At 42.8% G+C, this 22,987-nt stretch overlaps 1 protein-coding gene across 1 annotated transcript in view; it reads left to right on the forward strand.

Moving 5' to 3' along the window:
• The window catches only part of LOC124722416 (serine proteinase stubble), a gene marked incomplete at its 5' end in the record, with an annotated part of 281,318 nt that overhangs the window by 189,205 nt on the left and 69,126 nt on the right, over window positions 1-22,987 (forward strand). Inside the window, one exon of the mRNA XM_047247582.1 lies at window positions 18,280-18,554. Coding sequence (XP_047103538.1) covers window positions 18,280-18,554 — 275 coding nt within the window. The remainder of the gene's footprint in view (window positions 1-18,279; window positions 18,555-22,987) is intronic.

Below are 22,987 nucleotides of genomic sequence, written 5' to 3' on the forward strand. Positions count from 1 at the left end.
TACACAAGACACACATTCTTGAGTCCGCATACTACGCAGCCAATGATTCAATCGTCTTTCTGTTCTCTTGTCTAACAATAAGACGATACAAGAACTACAAGAGCGACGGCATTTGTAACGCTAATTAAGTACTGAATACGTTTAGCCCTTGACAGAGCAGAGACCTCTAACTAGTCACAACTCGTCTTTTTGGGGGCGCTGGTTCTACGCCGTATTGCAAGCTCCCGCCGGCAACGACGTATTTAGGTGCTTTGTTTCCGCTTCCGTATTCTTTGAAGCACTGTTGCGGTAAGCTCTCGTTGCGAGTGATTGCAGGATCGATCGCCTGTGAAGCGGACAGTGCTGAGAAGGGGCCTGCAGCCATCTATCTGCGTGCGTGCTCTCTGCCTCGGAGGCACGATTCAGTTCTTTGTTCGCTATAGGATCCCGAGCTGTCAGCGGCCTGTCCTCCTCTTTGTCCATTGTAAACGCATTCTCGTCCCGGATTCTGTTACAATGTCATAATAACACGTCAGCTTTTTGTTTAACCTCTATATTCTGATAACTGCAGTTCCCTTTAGTAGCGCGATTTTACGAGAGTTATCCGGCTCATAAATATACAGTACACAGACAGTATTTCCATATTAACGTGATGTATGCCAAAAACGAACCTTTATTTCCTTTCCACATAATCACCACCAATTTCCATATCTTTTGTGTATTGCGACGACACAAAAATGTTTCGCCTGCTCTCTCAAACATTTTATTGCCACCTCTTGAACCTCATTACCGTTTACGAAATAGTTTCAACGATTAAATATCGGGAAAAAGTGAAAATCACTTGGTGCAATACCTTCTCCGTACATTCTTTGGGGAGAAACGTTGCTTCTGAAAGATTACAACAGTTGCTAAATGCCACACGTAGGGTGGTTGCTTTGAAAAAGACACGGCTGATTTCGTTTCCCATCATAATCCGAATTGAAATTGAGCTCCGTCCCTAATAACATTGTTGTTAAAGAGGCGTTAAACGATTATCATCTTTCCTTTCTTCCGGGAGTATGAATGATCGTTGTTGTTCATGAAACAAATTTCTATGGTCTTTTTTTATTACTAACTCGACACAGTCTCTCACGTCTCACAGTACACACCTGCCTGGAAAGGCCGTGGAAGAACCTATTGTGCTATACTTTGCGGAAGCAACATGTAGTGGGGTATTATCCTGCTGGAATAAAAGCTTAAAACGAATTGGGACAGTCACTCGGCAATTAATTAGTTTATTACATGTTCCATGGGTCGATTGAATGATACATTGAATGAACGAATAAATATATTAATTATAAGAATAACTGTTATTTAAATATGACTGCAGTTTCCCATTTACGGATGAGTCCATATAACGTAAAAATATGTCTTGCTTAGGAAAGGAAGTAAGTATGCAATACTTTTGCACTAAATAAGCTACAAGTTTCCCAATAACAATTATTCTGAGGGCTACAAATAATTATCCAGGAGGAAATTTTTTACTTGGTGTAAAATTTAATTTTACTGCGTGTATATATTTACTATCGTTAGGTAAGTAATCAAAGATTTTCCTAACAGCCTTATTCACCGTTTCTAAGCTTAAGTAAGAATGATGAAAGTATTTTTTTTCTAGTATTGTAATTATGGATGTTATTATTCCTCCTGAGCTCTAATTTCATGAGATATAGTATTTTCTTCGACGGTGATGTTAAATATTTGTCTGCAAGACTATGACGAATGACTACAATAATTACGACACGCTTTTTTGAAACGAAAACTTTCTTTCTTAAAATGAATTTTTCCGGGACATAATTTCACATGGTATTATTGAATTAAAACCAGCAAAGTATGGTAACTTATTACCTATTTCTCTCATTTATTTTTAATTAAGTGAACTCACGCGAAGTGTGGTAGAACTGAGTTGTTCAAGAAGATATCTTTTTTCTTTCTTCTGTGTAAATTCTTGCCAAGATGTACACCGAATAATTTTGAAAATTCTGCCTTACTGACTAAGTTTTTCAGTGCTTTAGACATCTGCTTTGATTTAATTTAAAATCTAGAATTTTTTCAACAAAATTAAGATAGGGGCCGGTGGCAGAATACAAGTCAAAATTCTTTTAAACACATGAGTTATGATTTCCTCTGTTGCTATATATTTGTTGAGACTGATTATAAGACCTGTCTTCTGTAAGATTTTCCCTAATGCGTGTTAAATGGGATGTTCGATGTTATTCATAGTTGTAAACCATAGCTGTAAACGTGCGAGAAGCAACAATGGACCTAACAGTCAATGTTGAGGAACTCATTTAGTGATTTTCCCCAGTCAGAAAAATATGTTCTGTCGACAGCTGTTTAGTTAGGTAGATGACATTCAACGTTCTTCTTTTACGGTATGATGTGAGCCATTTGTTAGCTATAGCATTAACTTCATAAAAACTCTATTCTTTAAACAAAAATTGTGATTGCACAGCTAAATGCCTTGGATAGGTTGCAGAAAATATCGAGAGATGTTTCTTTTGTTATTTAATCCTTGTAAAATTTGGTTTTTCAATGGGTAAGTAGTATTGTCAGTTATGTAACCCTTCTAAAAACCAAACGCTGATTTGCAAGATATACTGTTATTACCAAGGTAAGACACTCTTTTCTTGAGTACGTTACTTTGTCTAAGATTTCAGAAAATGTAAGTAGTGAAACAGGCCAGTAATTTTCGAAGTAACTACTATCACATTTTTTATAAAGTTGTTTAACAACAGATCCGTCTAATCTCTGTCGAAAAATGTCCTGACTCAATAATGCATTACAAATTTTAAAGAGGTTTATGGGCCTGCACTTCTTATGTGACACAAGCTCGGTAGTTTTTTTACTGGAAATATCGTCAGCTCGATATGAGCTTTTATTTTTGAGTACTCATATGTAAATTATTTTCTTAGTTTCATGTAGAAAGTGAATGAGAATACCAGATCTTTAAATTTTATGAAATCTGATTTCTCAGTACTGTGCAAGGATTTTGTTGCTGAACTATTGTCTATACTACATTTTACGAAATGGTTTTGAGTTCAGGAATGTACTGTCAGTTTATGAAAAACGTCACATTAGAAAGCCGTCTGTTGTTCACTTATGCGCTGTTTGTACAGAATACATGGCTAGATGCATAAACAGACAACCGAAAAAAATGACTGCTTTTAGTGCTAGCTAAAAATGTTTCAGACAAAAGCTTCGGGAAGCTATTAAGAGTTGAGGCGTAGGAAGAAGATTATAGAAGAGTACGACAGTCTAATTCATCATTTTACATTCTTCTATTAACCTTTGTGCATTTTTACACGAAATTATGTTGTATTTTGGTCCAGCACAGTAGTTCTTCGTATGACAGTTTGTGTGGAAGGACTGAAGAGGTCTTACACATTAAAAACTGCGGTACTTCTGTTGTTTTTGAAGCAGGTTAAATTTTCACCAGCTCGAAAGTTCAGGCTATTTTCAACGGACATATGGGTCTCCCACGTAAGAGATACTATTGCCTTCAGTGCATTTAAACTATAGTCGTGAAATTACTGTAAATGCAGATCAAGTCTGTTGTAAGGTATATCGAAGTGCCGGCCGCGGTGGTCTCGCGGTTCTAGGCGCTCAATCCGGAACCGCGCGACTGCTACGGTCGCAGGTTCGAATCCTGCCTCGGGCATGGATGTGTGTGATGTCCTTAGGTTAGTTAGGTTTAAGTAGGTCTAAGTTCTAGGGGACTGATGACCACAGATGTTAAGTCCCATAGTGCTCAGAGCCATTTGAACCATTTTTTTATATTGTGCTCTGAGCAACTGAATTAGAAATATTTATAAAGAATACATCTCTTTCGGAAGAGCGGCGGAGGGGAGGTTGGTGATACAGCAGAGCAAACGTATGCACATGATTCGACAGTACGTTCCTATATCGTTCCTCGGTGAGAGAAGATAGTACACGTATCAAGGGTTGCATTTCATAGTGCATAAGCATCGCCCACAACACACCAGAACAACTCCACAACATGACTGAACAATGTTCTATTGGCAAGTAGTATTTTCGAAGTGCACGTATCTTGCCATTGGCATGTATCTACGTGTACCGTGCGACCTTTCCCATCCTTTGAGCGTCCACTACTGACGCCCCAGCGTCCTTACTAATCTTTGAGTCCTGATATGTGCGGTGAGCAGAGGTACACTTATGGGGCGAAGGTTTTTGTATCCCATAGGGAATAGACGGTTGTGAAAGGAAGGAAGGAATATTAGAGTTTAACGTCCCGTCGATAACTAGGTCATTAGAGACGGAGCACAAATTCGGATTATGCAATGTTGGGGAAGGAAATCGGCCATGCCCATTCAAACGAATCGTCCCGCCATTTGCCTTAAGCGATTTTAGGAAAGCACGGAAAACGCAAATCTGGTTTGCGGGACGGAGATTCGAAACGTCGTCCTCCCGAATGCGAGCCCAGTGCGGTAATCACTGCGCCACCTCGCTTGCTCTAGACGGTTGTAGATGGTGTGGCTGCTCACCTGATGTTGTTTTCCACTACAGAACTGGCGAGCTATCTGCTGCTCGGTTGCTCGTCTATCCGCTATTGAAATCCACAATAGTTCATGGCGAGCTCAGTCACAACCCGTTGTGGCCCACTGCGTTTGAATCTAACGACAGCGATTTATAGCAAATTGAAGTCGTTGTGGCGTTCACCTGTCGCGGTGGCAATTCGTGCGTGACTTTGAGAGTCTCAAAAGTCAGGCATCCCCGATATGGCAGCGATCAGGTGCGCATGCCCATCCGGATCTCGACTGTCGTTCCGTGAGTCAGTACAAAGTCTGTGTTTATCCCAGTTACATGAAACACCGAATTATTTCATTCCTCATGGTAACAGGACCATTCTCTCTCCAGCTGAGCATCTGTCACTTATTCCACTGCTCATGAGTGTCTTGTCAACATAAAACAACTACTTTGCAGAATAGTAATAGCTATCGTATTGAATCTTACTGGAATACGCCGCGCTTGACAAGAACAATGAAGTATTCAGAAGACATGGTCGGATGTCGTTGTAACTTCGTACACGTACACACTGTATACATTACACACTGCTTGGAACTACAGTTTACTGTGACGGGTAGAACAGTCACTAGATTCCATTAGTTCTGTTCGTATTTAGTGTTGTCACAAAGCTTGGTAGGGTGTATAGGGGCATGATAAAAGTCAGACGTTGAGTGATCGCTGTCAGGGAATGGAAATGCAGCGTACTCGTCTGAGACGGAGATATAAGCAGCTGATAGAGTTTGAACGGGATCTTATTTTGGGTCTCTATATGGCGAGAATTGTGCAGTATCCAGAGTTATCGGTCATTTGGCTGTGACATTGGCCCGCTGTTAGACTTCATGGGAACGGGAGTGCAAACATCCTTGTCGTCAGGGTTCCGGTCGACCACAACAAGGAAAGGTCACCGCATTGTGCACGAAACACATCGTAATCCCTTCACATCTGCTCCTGCCATCCGAGAACAAGCTATGGACACCGTGCTACATCCGGTGTCTTCCTGTACTATTGACCCGTCTCCGTGTTCTAAGCGCGTCAGTTTGGAACCGCGTGACCGCTACGGTCGCAGGTTCGAATCCTGCCTCGGGCATGGATGTGTGTGATGTCCTTAGGTTAGTTAGGTTTAAGTAGTTCTAAGTTCTAGGGGACTGATGACCTCAGATGTTAAGTCCCATAGTGCTCAGAGCCACTAACGCACGCTTGTGCCGTGGCGCTCGACCTGGGGGTAAGCCGATTCTGAAGTACCCCGGATGACCATCGTCGGCGGGTATGGGGGCGACCTGGGGAGAGATCTCATTCTTCCATGTTACTCCTGGCGTCATCGTGTGAGGAGTTACTGAGTATGACTTCAGGTCACTGTCGACAGTGTTCGAGACAACTATGACGACACAACGGTACATTACGGACATCCTGAGTTCTCGTGTATTACCTATAACGCGACAGTATCGTGGTACCATTTTTCAACAGGACAATGCTCGTCCACACGTGGCATGTATCTCTATGAACTGTAAGTACAGTGCTGAGGTTGTCCTGCGGCCAGCAAGATCCCCATATCTGTCCACAATAGAACATATATGGGACCAGCTTGGATGCCAACTCCATCCCAGTGCCGGTATACAGCTATCAAGGACGAGTACAACAGTTGTATGCCAGCTTGCCTCAGAAGAGGGTACAACGGCTTTTATGACACCCTTCCCTACCCAATCAGTGCACGCATCCAGTCCAGAAGGGGTGCAGCGTCATACTGACAACTGGACTCATACTGCCAAATTCTTTGTAAATTTTACTCGATTTTGTAGCCAGTAGAGTAACATCACACACCTTCTCAACTTATGAAGTTCCATTTCCTTCCTCCTTCCTTCCTGGGTGCTTCACTTTATTTGTCAGGCAGTGTATAACGATTTTCATAATTAAAGATTGGATAGACAAAATATTAATTTACGGGGAACTGCCGAAAAAGTACATCGTCAACAATAAGAAATGTAACAAATGTAGCAACAGGTTCAGCAGCTCTAGTAACCGTTGCAGAAACGCTAACAAGAGAAGTTCGTATCAAACAAGAAAGTAGTCTGTGTATTCACCCTATCAATCTGTCCAGTATCTCCCTACATAGCAAGACATTGTTTTGTGGAGAATACTATTAACGAATTTCAACTCATCTCACGATCATTTTTATTTAACAAAACAGTGGTTCTGTAGCAGTTCACTCGATAGTGTACATAGGAATTACAAAAATAAGCATTAACACTCGCCTTCAGGAACCCAAGAGCAGTTATCGCCTGGGCAAGACGGATAAATCAGCTGTAGCAGATAGTGCACTTTTACCATTGAACCACCCAATTCGTTTCTCTTATATGTGGTTTTAGCAAGATCTAATCATTACTACGCTAGGACGCACATGGAGGCCATATAAATTCAAAACCACGAGAACAACTTTGACAGAAAAGAAGAAGGATCGAAATTAGACAAGTTGAGGATCTAGTTGCTAAATAAAGCAAACAGTAACAACTTTGCCCCACTTAGAGCTACATAACATACGTTAGCGTGAATCCGCGATGTTATGCAGCGATCTGATGACGTCACGAACCGATTGTTGCGTGAATACGTGTAAAAGTTCTTCTTGCTGAGCTCGTGTGAGGCTGTAACTGCTTTATAAATCGTTAAAGCTTCTGATGATGTCTCCAGCATTGGGAAACGAACATTACGCAGACATTATGCCGTGGACCAATGTGAAGCAATGTGCCCTTGTATACCATGATAGTAGTCAGTTATAAGATAAATAATCCACACTATTTATATTCTCATTAAAGAGAATACGTTCTGTGTTAGACATCGGTGCGACCCTGAATCGATAATTTTTCATAAGTTTAAAACCATAGAAACCAGTTTCTCTAGACCTTTGGCTTTTAGGTTATACTTCAGTACTATATACATATGTACATCAAAAAGTAAGTTACGCATGTGGTTCCATGCTAAGGCCATTGCACAAGAAGAACAGCGCATTGTCAGAAGAGAGTACATGTTCCGGGTTTTGTGCAGAGACAGTTCTGCTAATGAGCGTCACGGTGTGCGAGTGAACAGACGCGACAACCGGAAACGTACTCCAAAGTTAAAGTACGCAGGACACTACGATTCTTGTGGGTAAAACGTCAAGATGAACACAGATTTACCGTGAAGTTCTGGCAGTACATGAACCAAATGTAATTGTCACTTTCAGCCTTAGTGAAATGGTGCAAGTTTAAGGCAGAAAATAAAAACTTACACGCAAACAGGAGGGCTCCCCGCAGGACTTTTCATTTTAAAAAGAATTCCCATCATGGTTTTCTTTCTGTAATTTTTTTTCAGCTGTGGAATATTCCGTTCGTCAGCGAAAAGACCTTTAAAGTACAATGATGATACAAAGTATTTAAGAAAATAGAATATTACACTTAAGTTAAGACTATTAACACACAAAATCACAGCTATCTTTTTTAAACCTATGATGCTGAGGCGGTGAAAATGTTAAACACTGCAGTTACACTCCTCTGGATAAGGGAGCATCTACTGGGAACGTATAAAATTAATATATTGGTGATCGTAAGACAAATTATCTGGAATAAAAATGATTAGTAAGTGGCCTAAGCCGTGACAGTAAAAAGGGAGGAAATGACAGAGAGAGGAAGGAAGAGAGTCTAGACATTGGGGCGAGCAGGAGGAGTTGGTAAGAACTGATAGCAGGGAAAAAACTGTAATGATTTCTTTTTCGTTATTGTCATTTCATTCCCCCAGAAGGACAGGCAGTGTTCAACTGCTCACTATTTTTTTAGATTCAAGATACTTCATACAAACAATAATAGAGGAAAAATATACAAGTGATATCACTGAAACACATTATTTTGACATGAATAAGATGATTTGCAAGGTGAAAATTGTGGCGTTGATGTTATGCTACATGTTTATATTGATATTTCTGTCGGTCGGCTGGAGTTAGACTGAGGTATGGAATACGTTCGTGAGGAGGAAGCTGATGATGGTGGATGATGGTGATAAAGTGAAATGTGAGTGGTTCTGGGAGTAAGAGGCATTGGAATTCAGGTGAAATACAGAACGGGCAGCGCGTGTTATTTATTGGACGCTATGGGCTCACCCAAAGAGCTGGATATTTCGGACGACAGTAAGGACAAAATACTGGATGCTGGACCACTGAGTTGTTTTGGTACTGAGGTGTCTTGATGCGATAGTCATTCAAGGTGTTGTAGAGTGGGATTCTGCTTGTAGGAACTCGCCTGTTGGGATAGATTGGGGTGGGGAAGGCAAGTTGGGACGCTGTTTTATGAGGTAACTGGATCTGCTATTCTTTCTTTAGATGGCCAATGTATATAAAGTATTTATGGCAACTACTCTCTATCTGCAGTGGTAAACGAGCGCGTCATCGGTGATCAGGTGATGAATAGCTGATGAAGATTCTCAGAATATATGGACAAGAATGTGAGACCAAAGTTGTTGCAAATGCGGAGAGCTTTATGTATCTGGGATTCAGGACTAGAAGTACGTTCTCGCTCAGTCTCGTCAGCTGTGATTTCGAAGTCTACTCCTTTTATCACAACAGGGAAAGTCAGCGGTCGGCGTGGATTTTGTGGTTTATAGTGAAGTGTGGGACAAAAAGGGAGCCATGATGCATGGAGATCAAAAGTAAGGTGGAGTTTTGCACAGGGAGTCAGAATTTGAGGACGTAATTTTTGCATGGTACACATGCCACGATGCTGAGGTTGCAGAGACGCTTTTCTTTCTTATAACAATCGATAAGGTCGATTAGTTAAAAAAATTGTTCAGGTCAGGATAGCAAAATTGAATAGGTTCCAGCAGGAGCTACAGGTGTGATAGGGATGGAATCAATTGATTCCGTGGCGCCAGATTCGTGTGGAATTTCTCTGCCTTTCTGGGAATTTTTTGACATGGTTTATAAATATGTTGAGTGGTCCAGGGACTGAGATTTGATACGGTTGATTGTCTTACCCAGAGAGGAGGAAGGCTGACGGCTCGATGCAGGTGACGCAAGTGTAGAGCAAGCTGGCGAGGTTGTAGCAGATGAATCTGGCGTGGTGAAGACAGAACGTGTGCTATCGCAGGGTGATATGCAGCTCAAGCGGTGTTGGCAACCGCAAAGGAATTGCAGCACATTCTGGTAAAATGACTCATGTGATCGGTCAATATGGATAAAGTGCTGAGTACATGTACGGTGGGGTAAAAACTGGAAATGTCACCCTAGTTGCGAGATAGTTTAGAAGAACAGATGGAAATAAAGTTTTGACGTAGTGGTGTATAAGGTAGCAGGAGTAGAATATGCATGAGTTCATATGACTGGATGTTGTGGCGTTAGGAAGATCCATGGCCTAGGTCTTGTACCAAATAGTGGCCGAGAATATTCACTGAAACTTTTAGAGGCCTCGTCACTAAGCCTAACACGTGATAGACAAACCCTATTAAATATTGTACCCCTCGTTGTATAGCCAGTTTAGTCCAAACTTTCTCATAGAGACTCCGTCTTCCACTTCGATTGATTTAAGGTCTTTACCACGTGCGACAAATCCACAATCATAATTTGTCAACTAATCTATATTCTGTCAACACACACATGTTTGTTCCATAGATTTCGTTGTCGGTCATCTGTTGCTGCGAATTTCAGTCCTTAATGCGTACTGTGGGAACCTCGGTTTTTTTTTCAGGAATGCTTAAAATCATCAATTTTTCAGTGTATACTTCTGTGACGGAAAACAAACGCCCTGATAATTCGTCTGACATAAACCTATTTCAGGTTGTAACATTAGCAGTGTACGGCGTTTTAGATTCCTGTGCATGCATCACTGAGAGGTACCCTGTAAGTCTCGACACTCAGATGAAGACCTAGAAAGTTACAACCCACTTTGCCACAAAATCGCTTAAGTGTTTGCCTCAAGTCAGAACCAGAGGTTGTTGGCAGATTGTGACTTTTGTTGGGATGCTGTATGAAGACGAGTTTCCTCAGCATTATCTACCAGTCGCTGGAAGAAATCATGTGCGACTGGGGAGCCCAGGCGACGGACATAATTTGGTTCAAATGGCTCTGAGCACCATGCGACTTAACTTCTGAGGTCATCAGTCGCCTAGAACTTAGAACTAATTAAACCTAACTAACCTAAGGACATCACACACATCCATGCCCGAGGCAGGATTCGAACCTGCGACCGTAGCGGTCGCTCGGCTCCAGACTGTAGTGCCTAGAACCGCACGGCCACTCCGGCCGGCGGACATAATTTATTAGTATGTCTGTATGATCCTTAACCTGCAGTTGGTCGCTCCCTGAACCCTCAAAGGCTTTTTGGCCACCACATCGTATTGTATGAGCTCGTGAGGCTCACATTTTCTGCCATTTCCCTGATGGATACCAGTAGTTACCGGAAATTGGTTGATTCCTTTCCTTCCGCATTTGCTTTGGAGTTGTACGGGATGTAGACAATTTTGTAACCAAAGAGTCCCCATTTTTGTAGATAGTTTCAGATATAGTGAGATCTGCAAAAGTTCTCCATAGCTGTGACAGAGAACATGTAATCCGTAATAGCAATTAATTACTGATATGTAACCTTCCTGCAGTGATCCGACTTCCGTCAAGTGTTCCTTGCGATGCAGTTGTAAACACCCCCTCTTTTCTCGCCCGCTTCATGCTCATCACATTGTACAGGCTGATGTGTATCCCCGATGCTAGAACATAAATGTAAGTACGTCTGCTGACGACATAAAACGTGTGGGGCACTTGTAATCCATAAAGGTACGTTATACGACAACAATGACTTCGTTCTTCCCAGCATGTATCTCCCTTTTCTTATGCATTCTTATTACTAATTTTAGCTTTTTTTGTGTCCGCACCGTCCTTTATTAACGTTTGGTGCTGGCTGTACGGAACACACGATATAACTGTGAAGGCCTGCTATGGTATAAGCCTGCAGCGTGCATTAAAAGATAAACCAAGACCGTGGAACGTTGTGACACCTCATACAGTTAACGGAAAAAGACGATCTGGCTCAAAACATTTTCTCATCTTGACTGAGTTAAAGTCGTAGGTAAATGGCTTATGAAGGTATTTTGCACTGTAATATGTTTGATAAATCTAATTTCTCTCACGTATGAGTGTAAAGATAGATATTAAATTTGTTTTATTGGCAGGGAAAGTGCGGACAGCACTGCGTAGATCGCTCTCTTAAGGCTGCACGTGTGATGGGTTAATGCACAGTGGTTGTAAGCTGGGTTGTCAACTGTTGCGTTACGGAAACCAAAGGTCTCATTTACCACTGCTATTAGTCGAAGACACCCGTTGCTGAAGGCACGCTTTCCGCGATCACGCAGCAAGCCAGGCTCTGCCATCTGTTGGCGCTTTGTGCATCTCGCGCGTTGCCCGGCGTCCTCTGCCGGCAGCATTTGCAACTGTTTTCCTGTCCTCCTGGCAACTCCCAGTAGCTTCGATCGCGCTCTGGGCTTTGCGAGATATTCACTCCAGAATATGGGACTATGGTAAATGACACTGCAGTCTTCCACACCGTTTATTTGAAAATAGTATGACTGCGCTCTACAGTCTTGTCGTTGTTAAGTCATCGGGAAGTTTGACACTGTAATGGGCTATTAAGTTCCATTCCACCCGGAAAGCGTAAGAGCTCTTCAGGCCTGAATTCTTCACATGCTACTTCGTCCTCAGCGAAAAGGTAATAGGAGCTCGGAGTCTGTCAGATTTCTGGAATAACTTAATACCGTTAGGCTTCGATGTTAACTGTTCGCTAATAATATATGTTAGTCGTTTAGGTACAGGTTTGCTTCTATTTCAGTTCCACTTATATAGGCTTTTCGACAACATCTAGGGTATAAAAAAAGGCAACGCTCCACGTTCTGGCCCTAGACAGACCAATCGGGTCCGGCCGACCGCCGTGTCATCCTCTACCCTGGGCGTCATTCGATGCAGTATGAAGGGATATGTGTTCAGCACACAGTTTTCCCGGTCGTTGTCGGGTTGCTTCACCTTGCAAGCGCTATTATTCGCGCGAGTAGCTCCTTAGTTGGCTTCAGGAGGCTGAGTGGATCCCATACCAGTCCTCCCACCAAAGAAAAATCCCTGGCAGTACCGAGAATCGAACCCAGCTTCCCCGCATGGGGGATGGCAGCACTGACAACTCAGCAAAGAAGGCGGGCCATCTAGAAAAGTATAAAAGCTTCTTAAAACTTGGCATCATCTTTTATTTTGAGCAACTTGTGGAAGATCTCGCTTGCTCCGGCAAACATCAGTATAGAGTGCGTCAGAAACTTTGCTGAGATTCAAGGGACGCAAAATAAAGAAATAATAAGCCTTATGAAACGGCAGTAAAACTTTACATTCAAATAAAAACGAAACAAGAACTAAAACAAAGGCAGTAAATTAAAAAGTGTGCATCTTCGTCAAAATTTCCTGTAGGTAACATTCAGTACTATTTTCCTCCAATCTGTACAGTGTAAGATACTTTGATCAAGGGTGTCCCACGTTTCAAGAGTGTTACTGAGTGTAAAGGCGCGCTATGTGTTTATAACTCGACGTGAACGATGGGGAGCGGCTCTAAGGCAGTTACCTTTCCGCTATGAGATGTTAAATAGAATCTCTGTCACCTGAGGATACGCCTTCTGTTGACGCGAAACCGGTAGTGACTTTGAATGAAAGTATTTTACAGCCACTGAGGGTTGTTTCATTCAGAAAGTAACAGGTTAGCGTTACTAATAATTAAAAACATTATATCGTTTGGTGCACTTCCTTTTCCATGGGTAATATAGCATTTCGTTAAACATTCACGACAAAAAAAAGTCTCGGTTAAATGGCACTGAAGTGGATTTCGATGCCGTGTGTAGCATGTGCCTATCAAGCATTAGAAGGATATCATAGGATTTAGCATCAGAGTCCCAAGTTATGTTTGGACAGAACGGAAATACAAAGAAGCATTCCCTGCCAAATGATAAGTCTCAGATGTGTTGCATTAGCAACGATACAGGGCTCTTCTAGTAAGGCTGGATAACACCTTGACGGTAGAAATGTCGAGTGACCCTGCCTAATATAATGTCTACAATATTCTGCGGTCACTTTTTTATTTGCATATGATTACAACGAGATGAACTAGATTGTTAAGACAATTCTGTATCGTTTTATTATAAACTGATAAAGAACTTAAATGGTTTGGTCTTACTTGTGTCTGGTACCAGACTAATCCTAAACTCCTTTATTTCTCTCTTCTGTAAGTCATTTTATAGTGCTCTTTTTATCCTTAAAGTCTTGAGATGAACGCTACACCTCGCTGTGTTTCCTGTTTTTAGTTATTTTTTATCTAGTTTTCATTTTAGTCCCTTCCTTCTTTCAGTGCGTTCATTTCTTTTTCGTTCCACTATTAAGTTTATTTCTGTTTCTGCGTACACAAGCTTTTCTATAGATATTTTGTTATGATGGTACTAGAGCTTCCCAGAATTGCTCCTACTTTTCTTCTACCTTCCCTACCGTATTCTTAAGTAGTTAGTGCGAGCATTCATTGATACTCTTGTCCTTTTCTTTGGACAGTAATGGCTTCTTATGATTGCCCTTACGAACACAGGTTTCCTTATGATCTGTCTAAACATTTAGTACCCATAGTTGTAATTTCCCTAATGGACTGACCATTATTTTGTTCACAGTTATTACAGACAGGGTGACTTCAAAGGATAAAAACAAGTGGCCGCATGTCTTGCAGGTGATAGTACTGATCAAACCTGCTTCGTGGCAAGCAAGATACAACGTTGGCCATTAAAACTGAAACACCAGGAAGGGTAGCAAATAAAGGAATTTTACTTATTGTGCGTATACAGCATAATAGGGAAGAATACATGATTACATTTGTAGGTGATTTAGGGATATACAAAGTGCGAAATTTAGTACAAATAGGTACCAGCTCTGAAACAACAATGCCTCTAACCCAGCTGGGCTTTGAGTCGACCTGATCTTGGATGCAGTGCTTCCATGCTGTTTCAGTTCTGTGCCAGAGGGTGATTTATCAACTGTGCTGGCTGGTGACGGGTGGCATGCCAGTCTCTTACACCCAAACCTTCACATGTCAGACACTCAGATCATTACCCAACGTTGTATATTGATAGAGTGTCAACCAAAACTCCGATTTGGATCTTACTATGTGCTGCCGTCGAGCAGAACGGGCGTAAACGGTAGTTAAAAGTAACACCAGATCTACCAGAGTACAGGAAAAGCTTATATTTGAATTGATGTCGGGTACGGCTTCCGTGGATGAGTCAATAATGTGTTAGATCGTCGTGTTAGGTGGCCCGGGTACACGTCCCACTGGTGACAATAATGTGAAACTGTTCACGCGTGTAACTGTTATAGGGGATAACATTTTCCTGACATGTAAAGATATTTTTCGGGGTTTTTAGGAACCTTCTTTTGACAGTCTCCTTCCGCTTCGTTAGTTGAAAGTAACAAACCTACAGAGTACATTTATATAGACAGATGTGTTGTACTGTCGGACATGTGCGACAGAATAGACACTACTCGTGATGAAGCAGCTACTGCATTTGTATTTTGACAAAATAAACATAAACAATGGGACAACAGAATGGTCCAAATGGCTCTGAGCACTATGGGACTTAACTTCAGAGGTCATCAGTCCCCTAGAACTTAGAACTACTTAAACCTAACCAACCTAAGGACATCACACACATCCATGCCCGAGGCAGGATTCGAACCTGCGACTGTAGCGGTCGCGCGGTTCCAGACTGTAGCACCTAGAACCACTCGGCCACTCCGGCCGGCGGGACAATAGAATAAAGAAACAATTGCATCACACGTGCTGAAGCATTAATAATAATAATATAATTAATATAATATAATATAATATAATTAATATAATTAATATTAATAATTAATATAATTAATAATAATAATATACAGTGAGACGGAAGGATTCTTGATTGGAATACAGGATCAAACAATAAACACCAGATATTACAGCAAGCATATTATTAAAGATCCCAATACTACAACAGATAAATGCAGACTTTGCAAACAACAAATAGAAACAGTAGATCACATCACAAGCGGATGTACAATACTAGCAAATACAGAATACCCCAGAAGACGTGACAATGTAGTAAAAATAATACATCAACAACTTGCCATACAACATAAACTAATAAAACAACACGTTCCCGCATACAAGTATGCACCACAAAATGTACTGGAGAATGATGAATACAAATTATACTGGAACAGAACCATTATAACAGATAAAACAACACCACATAACAAACATGACATCATACCCACCAATGAAAAGAGGAAATTAACACAACTAATCGAAATATCCATACCCAATACAACAAATATACAGAAGAAAACAGGAGAAAAAATTGAAAAATACATCCAACTGGCTCAGGAAGTCAAGGACATGTGGCATCAGAATAAAGTTGACATTATACCAACTATACTATCAACTACAGGAGTCATACCACACAATATCCACCAGTACATCAACGCAATACAGCTACATCCAAACTTATATATACAACTACAGAAATCTGTAATTATTGATACATGTTCAATTACCCGAAAGTTCCTAAATGCAATGTAACATATACCGTATAGTTAAAAGGAAGTCACGCTTGATCAAGGTCCGCGTCACTTTCCATTTTTGACCAGACATAACGTCCTGGAAAAGAAAGAAAGATAATAATAATAATAATAATAATAATAATAATAATAATAATAATAATAATAATAATAACAATTATAATCATAATAACAGTAATAATAATAGTAACTGACTGCAGATGGCAGCGCCGCGTACGTTAGATGTGTGTGTTTTGACTAGATTCATGCGTTTGTGCACACGTAGTGCTGTTTTGCGACATGAACCCATGGAATGTTATTGACATTCTTGTCGAACTATTGCATAGCGACTGTTGTGTACGTACAACAGCGGAAATAACTGAAGATGAGACAAAGTGTGCAACATTCCTGCTGGACATAATTGATCAATGGAAGGCGTCGAAAGTCACAGAAGAGAAAACATTAGACATCAACGAACTCACACCAGGCTCCCTTCAGAATATTTCGTTGTACCATCTCCTGATCTATACCTAGAGTTGAACTCTGATAACAGTACGATTCTGTAGTTTTGGTACGTCAGATAAATGACGTAGTAAATGGCAGAGTTGTCGATAGTACTGGTAAAACGGAGAGGGAAAGAAGCGTAAATGAATGACTCTGAGAGAAAATAGGAGCCGATGACTTTCTATTGTCTTTTTGTTTGTTTGGTAATTTGTGGCACATAATGAGGACCGCGGGTCATTCAGTGTTAGTACAATGTGTATTTTATATCCTTACAGAATATAAGTTGCATTTTGAAGTATTAAAAATTAACTGATCGCGTAACTTCAGCGCTTTTATGTAAGCAAAGCAGCTACTTTTGATGCAAGTACATTTTACATGGACAGACATAAAAATATATATACAATGATAGTTGTTATTTTGTACACAATACAATGTCGTTCATCATGATCAAAGGCAGTAGTCTGCCGGCCGGGGTGGCCGAGCGGTTGCCGGCACGGTAGCTCAGCGTGTTCGGCCAGAGGGTTAGCTGCCCTCTGTAATAAAAAAAAAAAAAAAACTGAGTTAATGGGTCAACGACGAACTGAAACGGGTGTCTTGCGACGCCCGCCCCGAGCAGATACAACGAACGAAAACGAACAAAAATAAATAAATAAATAAATAAAAAATCGGTTCTAGGCGCTACAGTCTGGAACGGCGCGACCGCTACGGTCGCAGGTTCGAATCCTGCCTCGGGCATGGATGAGTGTGATGTCCTTAGGTTAGTTAGGTTTAAGTAGTTCTAAGTTCTAGGGGACTGATGACCTTAGAAGTTAAGTCCCATAGTGCTCAGAGCCAGTAATCTCCTGTTATTATTGATAAATGTGAAATCTGTTTGAGTAACAAAGACACATTTTATGTAGGTTTGGCGAAGTATTGAAGCTATGATGATATATTTTTGTTTTGCTGAATTTTTTATTATTTTACCTTTTTGTTGAGGAAATTGTGTTTTCTAACGCTGTATGATTAATCTGTATTGTTTTCTTTATTTCTACTACAACATCTCTCTGTTGCATGTTGAAAATCAACAATTTTCGAACAAAAGCTGAATTAAGCGTTGCAGTTTCAGTTATGCTATAAATATTGTTCATTCTTTAAGCGACAGATAGGAGGATAAGTATGTAGAACAAAAGTTTCCCATGATTTACCCGGTCCTTTATACAACATTACTCAGTTTCTAGATGGTTCTTCGCTTCCGGTATGTAAAGGAACGAAGCGATCGTTATGAGGTAACGCCCGACAGGTACGTAACACACCCAGCATACAGGTAATGTGGGTTCGACCTTAATTGACCAAAGTTACTAGGAAAACTACAGTAGTCTACACTTACTTTGATAGTCTACAGAAGCCTACTGTAGTTTTACAACTCTGTCTATACCTTTTTCGTCCTGAGATACGTTGTAGAGAACATACAGTACAGCAGGTATGTGAAAATAGGGCGAGCTGTTCGGCTAGCTCGAGTGTGGTATTTTAAACTGTGGACCGGGGTTGTCTGTAACCTTGTGTGGAATTTCAGCTAAGATTGCTAGTTTGGTCAAAACAATAGAGGTGACTGGAGCTGGAAACTGCAAGTGTACATTTGGTGTTGGCAGGGCAAGCGCGCGCCAGGTGCAGGTGACGCTGGGCGACTACGTCATCAACTCTGCGGTGGAGCCGCTGCCCGCCTACACGTTCGGCGTGCGCGAGATCCGCGTGCACCCGTACTTCAAGTTCACGCCGCAGGCCGACCGCTTCGACGTGGCGGTGCTGCGGCTGGACCGGCCGGCGCCCTATCTGCCGCACATCGCGCCCATCTGCCTGCCCGAGAAGGGCGAGGACTTCCTGGGCCAGTACGGCTGGGCCGCGGGCTGGGGCGCGCTGCAGGCCGGTAAGTTCAACACGAAGGCAGCTAACGTGGTGCAGTCTCCACCGATGAGCCAAATTGTTGTAACTACTTGGTTAACAGCGTGTTGGTCCAATCTTAGGAACGCAATACAGCAGCGATTCTGTCTGGCACGGATTCGACAGTTAGTAGGTTTCCAGAGGTATGTGGCACCAGGTGCCTACACACAAGTCACACAATTCCCATACGTTGCGCACAGGTGATTTGTGTGTAGGGAGCTGGCACCCGATAGTGTCCCAACTGTGTACCATCGGATTCATATGTCAGGCGAATTTAATGTCCACAACATCAAGGTAAGTTCGTTATCACGCTCCTCAAACCCCTGTATCACGATTTTGGGCATTATGGCACAGAGAGTTATCCTGTTGGAAGATGGAAATGCTATCGGGCAAGATACCCATCACGAAAGGATACAGGTGGTCCACAATAATCTTCGTGTAGTCCACAGCTGTCATGATGCGTTAGATAACTACAACAGGACCCACGGAAGGCCAGGTGAATGTCCCATATGCATGTTTTGAGCAGCCGTCCACATGGATGACAGTGCATCTGAACACGGCTGTCTACCTGGTTAAGAAGAAACGTGATTCATCCGAGCAGGCGACACGTTTCTACTGATCGATGGTCCAATTTCATTAGCCTGTGCCCACTGCAATCTTTATTGACGATGTCCTTAGGTCAACATGGGAATACATAGGGGTCGTTGGCTGCCCTGTGTTCAATAATGTGCGCTGAACGGTGTGCTCTGAAACACTTCTGCCAGCACCAGCATAGTAATCTTTCAGCAGCATAGTAATCTCACATAGCGGGCAAGTTTCTGCCTTCCACGTTCTGTGACGAAGCGTGGATGTCCAACACCTTATAGCCTACACCTGGTTTCCCCGTTTCCCAATCGTTTCCACAGAGTCTCACAACAGTAGCTCGTGAACAACCTACCAGCTTTGCTGTTTCCCAGATGCTCATTCCAGGCACCAGGCCGTAACAATCCGCCCTTTGTGAAAGCTGCTTATGTCGTTGGTTTTCCCCATTTTCGAACGGTATCGTCGCTATCATGGTTCCCCATTTTTCCCTACTGCGCTTATACAGCGTGAATCAGAACTCTACGGATAAACTTTCAGAGGTGATATTATAGACCAAAACAAGAATTGTCTTCGTAAACACGGTCTCTAAAATGCGTATCTTTAGAGCTATGATCGCTTGTTCTTCTTCGATACTGTGAAACGCCGGCCGAAGTGGCCGTGCGGTTAAAGGCGCTGCAGTCTGGAACCGCAAGACCGCTACGGTCGCAGGTTCGCATCCTGCCTCGGGCATGGATGTTTGTGATGTCCTTAGGTTAGTTAGGTTTAACTAGTTCTAAGTTCTAGGGGACTAATGACCTCAGCAGTTGAGTCCCATAGTGCTCAGAGCCATACTGTGAAACACGTCTCTTCTAATGAAAGCTTTTTGCTTTCCGTATTTTGCGAGCGGATAGTGTAGACCAAAGCAAGAACACGATGTCCAGTAAGCCTGGGATCTAAAATGCTCTCAGTTATCACACGCTACTGCGGATGACGGGAAACGTAGTGCTATATATTTTTATTGTGTTGTTACAAATGTCGTCTCCGTAGCCATGCGGAATACTCTGTTTCTGTCTCCGTACTGCAAGGGGTTGTTCCCTCATGGAATATCGGAACGTGGCGCACTCACAAGGGAAACATCCACCAGCGCGTCACAGATGTTGCTCATCTTTCGCACGACTGTCGTACCGACATACATGTGGCAAATGTTGCTCTAACACGACGCGCTTCTCAAGCGTTTTCGAGAGATGGACATTAAAATTTTTTTCAAGCCTGTTGGAGGACCAGTCGGCGAGTAACGACGTTGGAGCAGCTGGTTAAGGTGGCAGTCTGTAACTGTCATGGTGCGGTCGAGTCTCATCTTTTTTCTAATATTCCACCAAACACGTGTAACTCTATAATAAAATCATGCTTCTTCGGAAAGGAGAATAATAATGGTGATAATCATTATGGTAATCTCGTAGCGAAATTTAATAGAGATGTAATAAGTAATCGTGATGAAATCAACATTTATTTATAGCAACATTCATGCGCGTACCGCATTGATGTCACAACGGCTCCCGCTATACCTCCATTGAATCATATGCACTGAATCTGCATGAATGTATCAGTAAATAAATATTCATTTCATCACGATTCCCAAATTATACCTCGCCGCGAATGTACCGCTATGGTTGTCATTATTAATATTTTTTATTATTGTTCCTTCCCAAAGAAGCATGATTCGTTGTAGTGATACAAGTGTTTGGATAAAGACAAGGGAAAATACAATGAATCTAATGCAGTACGGGCAGACTTCTACCCTGCCGACTAATCCGGTTCCAGTAACTCGACTGCTGGCGTTCTCGCATGAGTTTCAGTAAGTCCGTAAAAAGTGGAACTTCGTTTTTTCGAAAACGCTTGAGAAGCGCATCGTGCTAGACCAATATTTGTTACATATAAGTATGTACTGCAACTATGCGGAAGATGAGCAAATCTGGTGACCCGTTGGATGTATGGTTTCCTTGTCAGCCTCGTGCGAAGAACTGAGGGGCTGCTACAGTGTGATGCAGAGTGACAATTATTGAACTATATTTTTAAAAACTTAAATTAGTTACAAACTACGGCGTGCACACACTTTATTCAACATGTGACCATCACTACAGACTTTCGGATTTGTTGATATGCCTGCCATCGTTGGCGATGATGTGGCGCAGACGAATAGCGAAATTCTGCATGACCCGCTGAAGTATCAGAACATCCATGCTGTCGATGACATCCTGAATGGCTGTTTTCAGCTCAGCAGTGGTTTTGGGGTTATTGCTGTACAACTTATCTTTAATATAGCGCCAAAAACATGAGTCGCATGTGTTCAGATCCGGAGAACATGCCGGCCAATCGAGGCCCATGCCAGTAGCCTCTGGGTACTCCAGAACCAGAATGCGGTCCCCAAAGTGCTCCCCCAGGGCATCAAACACTCTCCTGCTTAGATGGGGTCGAGTTATGTCTTGCATGAACCACATCTCGTCGAAATCAGTCACTTTGGATAATGGGGATGAAATCATCTTCCAAAACCTATGAACTGTGATTGCTGTGTTCGGATGAGGGCTGAGTTGGCATCCCTTCGCTCACAGCTGCAAGCGGCGCTGACTTCGGTCGCGCAGCTTGAGGCTGTTGCCAATGGGCACCACTGTGGGGAGCCGGACTTGGGTATCACGGGGATATCAACCTCGTCCCGTCTGTCCCCAGATCGGTCTGCCGCTGTGGTTGCCCCGGTTGCTGCCCGCAGTGGGGCTGAGCCGTCGCCTGTGGTTGATTGGGAGGTCGTTCCAAGGCGTGGCAGGCAGCGAAAGACGTCCCCGGAGGCTGATCAGAAAGCCTCCCCGGTGCGTCTGACAAACAGGTTTCAGGCACTGTCTCTGGCTGAGCCAGATGCAGCAGCCTGCCCTGTTTCAGAGGATGATTCTCAGTCTTCAAGGTCCGGGCAATCACAGAGGGTGGACTTATTGGTAGTTGAGAGCTCCAATGTTAGGCGCGTAATGGGGCCCCTTAGGGATATGGCGGCTAAGGAGGGGAAGAAATCCAGTGTGCATTCCGTGTGCATTCCGGGTGGAGTCATTCCTGATGTGGAAAGGGTCCTTCCGGATGCCATGATGAGCACAGGGTGCAGCCAGCTGCAGGTGGTGGCACATGTCGGCACTAATGACGTGTGTCACTTTGGATCTGAGGAAATTCTCTCTGGATTCCAGCGGCTATCTGATATGGTGAAGGCTGCCGGTCTTGCTTACGAGATGAAGGCAGAGCTCACCATCTGCAGCATCGTTGACAGAACCGACTGCGGACCTTTGGTGCAGAGCCGGGTGGAGGGTCTGAATCAGAGGCTCAGACGGTTTTGCGACCGTGTTGGCTGCAGATTCCTTGACTTGCGCCATAGGGTGGTGGGGTTTCGGGTTCCGCTGAATAGGTCAGGAGTTCACTACACTCAGCTGGCGGCTACACGGGTAGCGGAGGCTGTGTGGCGCGGACTGGGCGGTTTTTTAGGTTAGAAGGCCTCGGGAAAGTAGGGGTTGGGCTGCAATCTCAAAGGGTGCATGGCAAAAACAGGACGTGCTTGGTTCAAGGAACTGTCGGAATTGTAGTTGTAAATTGTTGTAGTTGTGCTGGGAAAGTCCCTGAGCTTCAAGCGCTAATAGAAAGCACAGAAGCTGAAATCGTTATAGGTACAGAAAGCTGGCTAAAGCCTGAAATAAGTTCTGCAGAAATTTTTACGAAGTCTCAGACGGTGTTCAGGAAAGATAGAGTAGGCAGAATTGGTGGTGGAGTGTTTGTGCCTGTCAGTAGTGGTTTATCTTGTAGTGAAGTCGAAGTAGATACTCTGTGCGA

This window comes from Schistocerca piceifrons, chromosome X (genome assembly GCF_021461385.2).
Source record: "Schistocerca piceifrons isolate TAMUIC-IGC-003096 chromosome X, iqSchPice1.1, whole genome shotgun sequence".
Taxonomy (NCBI): domain Eukaryota; kingdom Metazoa; phylum Arthropoda; class Insecta; order Orthoptera; family Acrididae; genus Schistocerca; species Schistocerca piceifrons.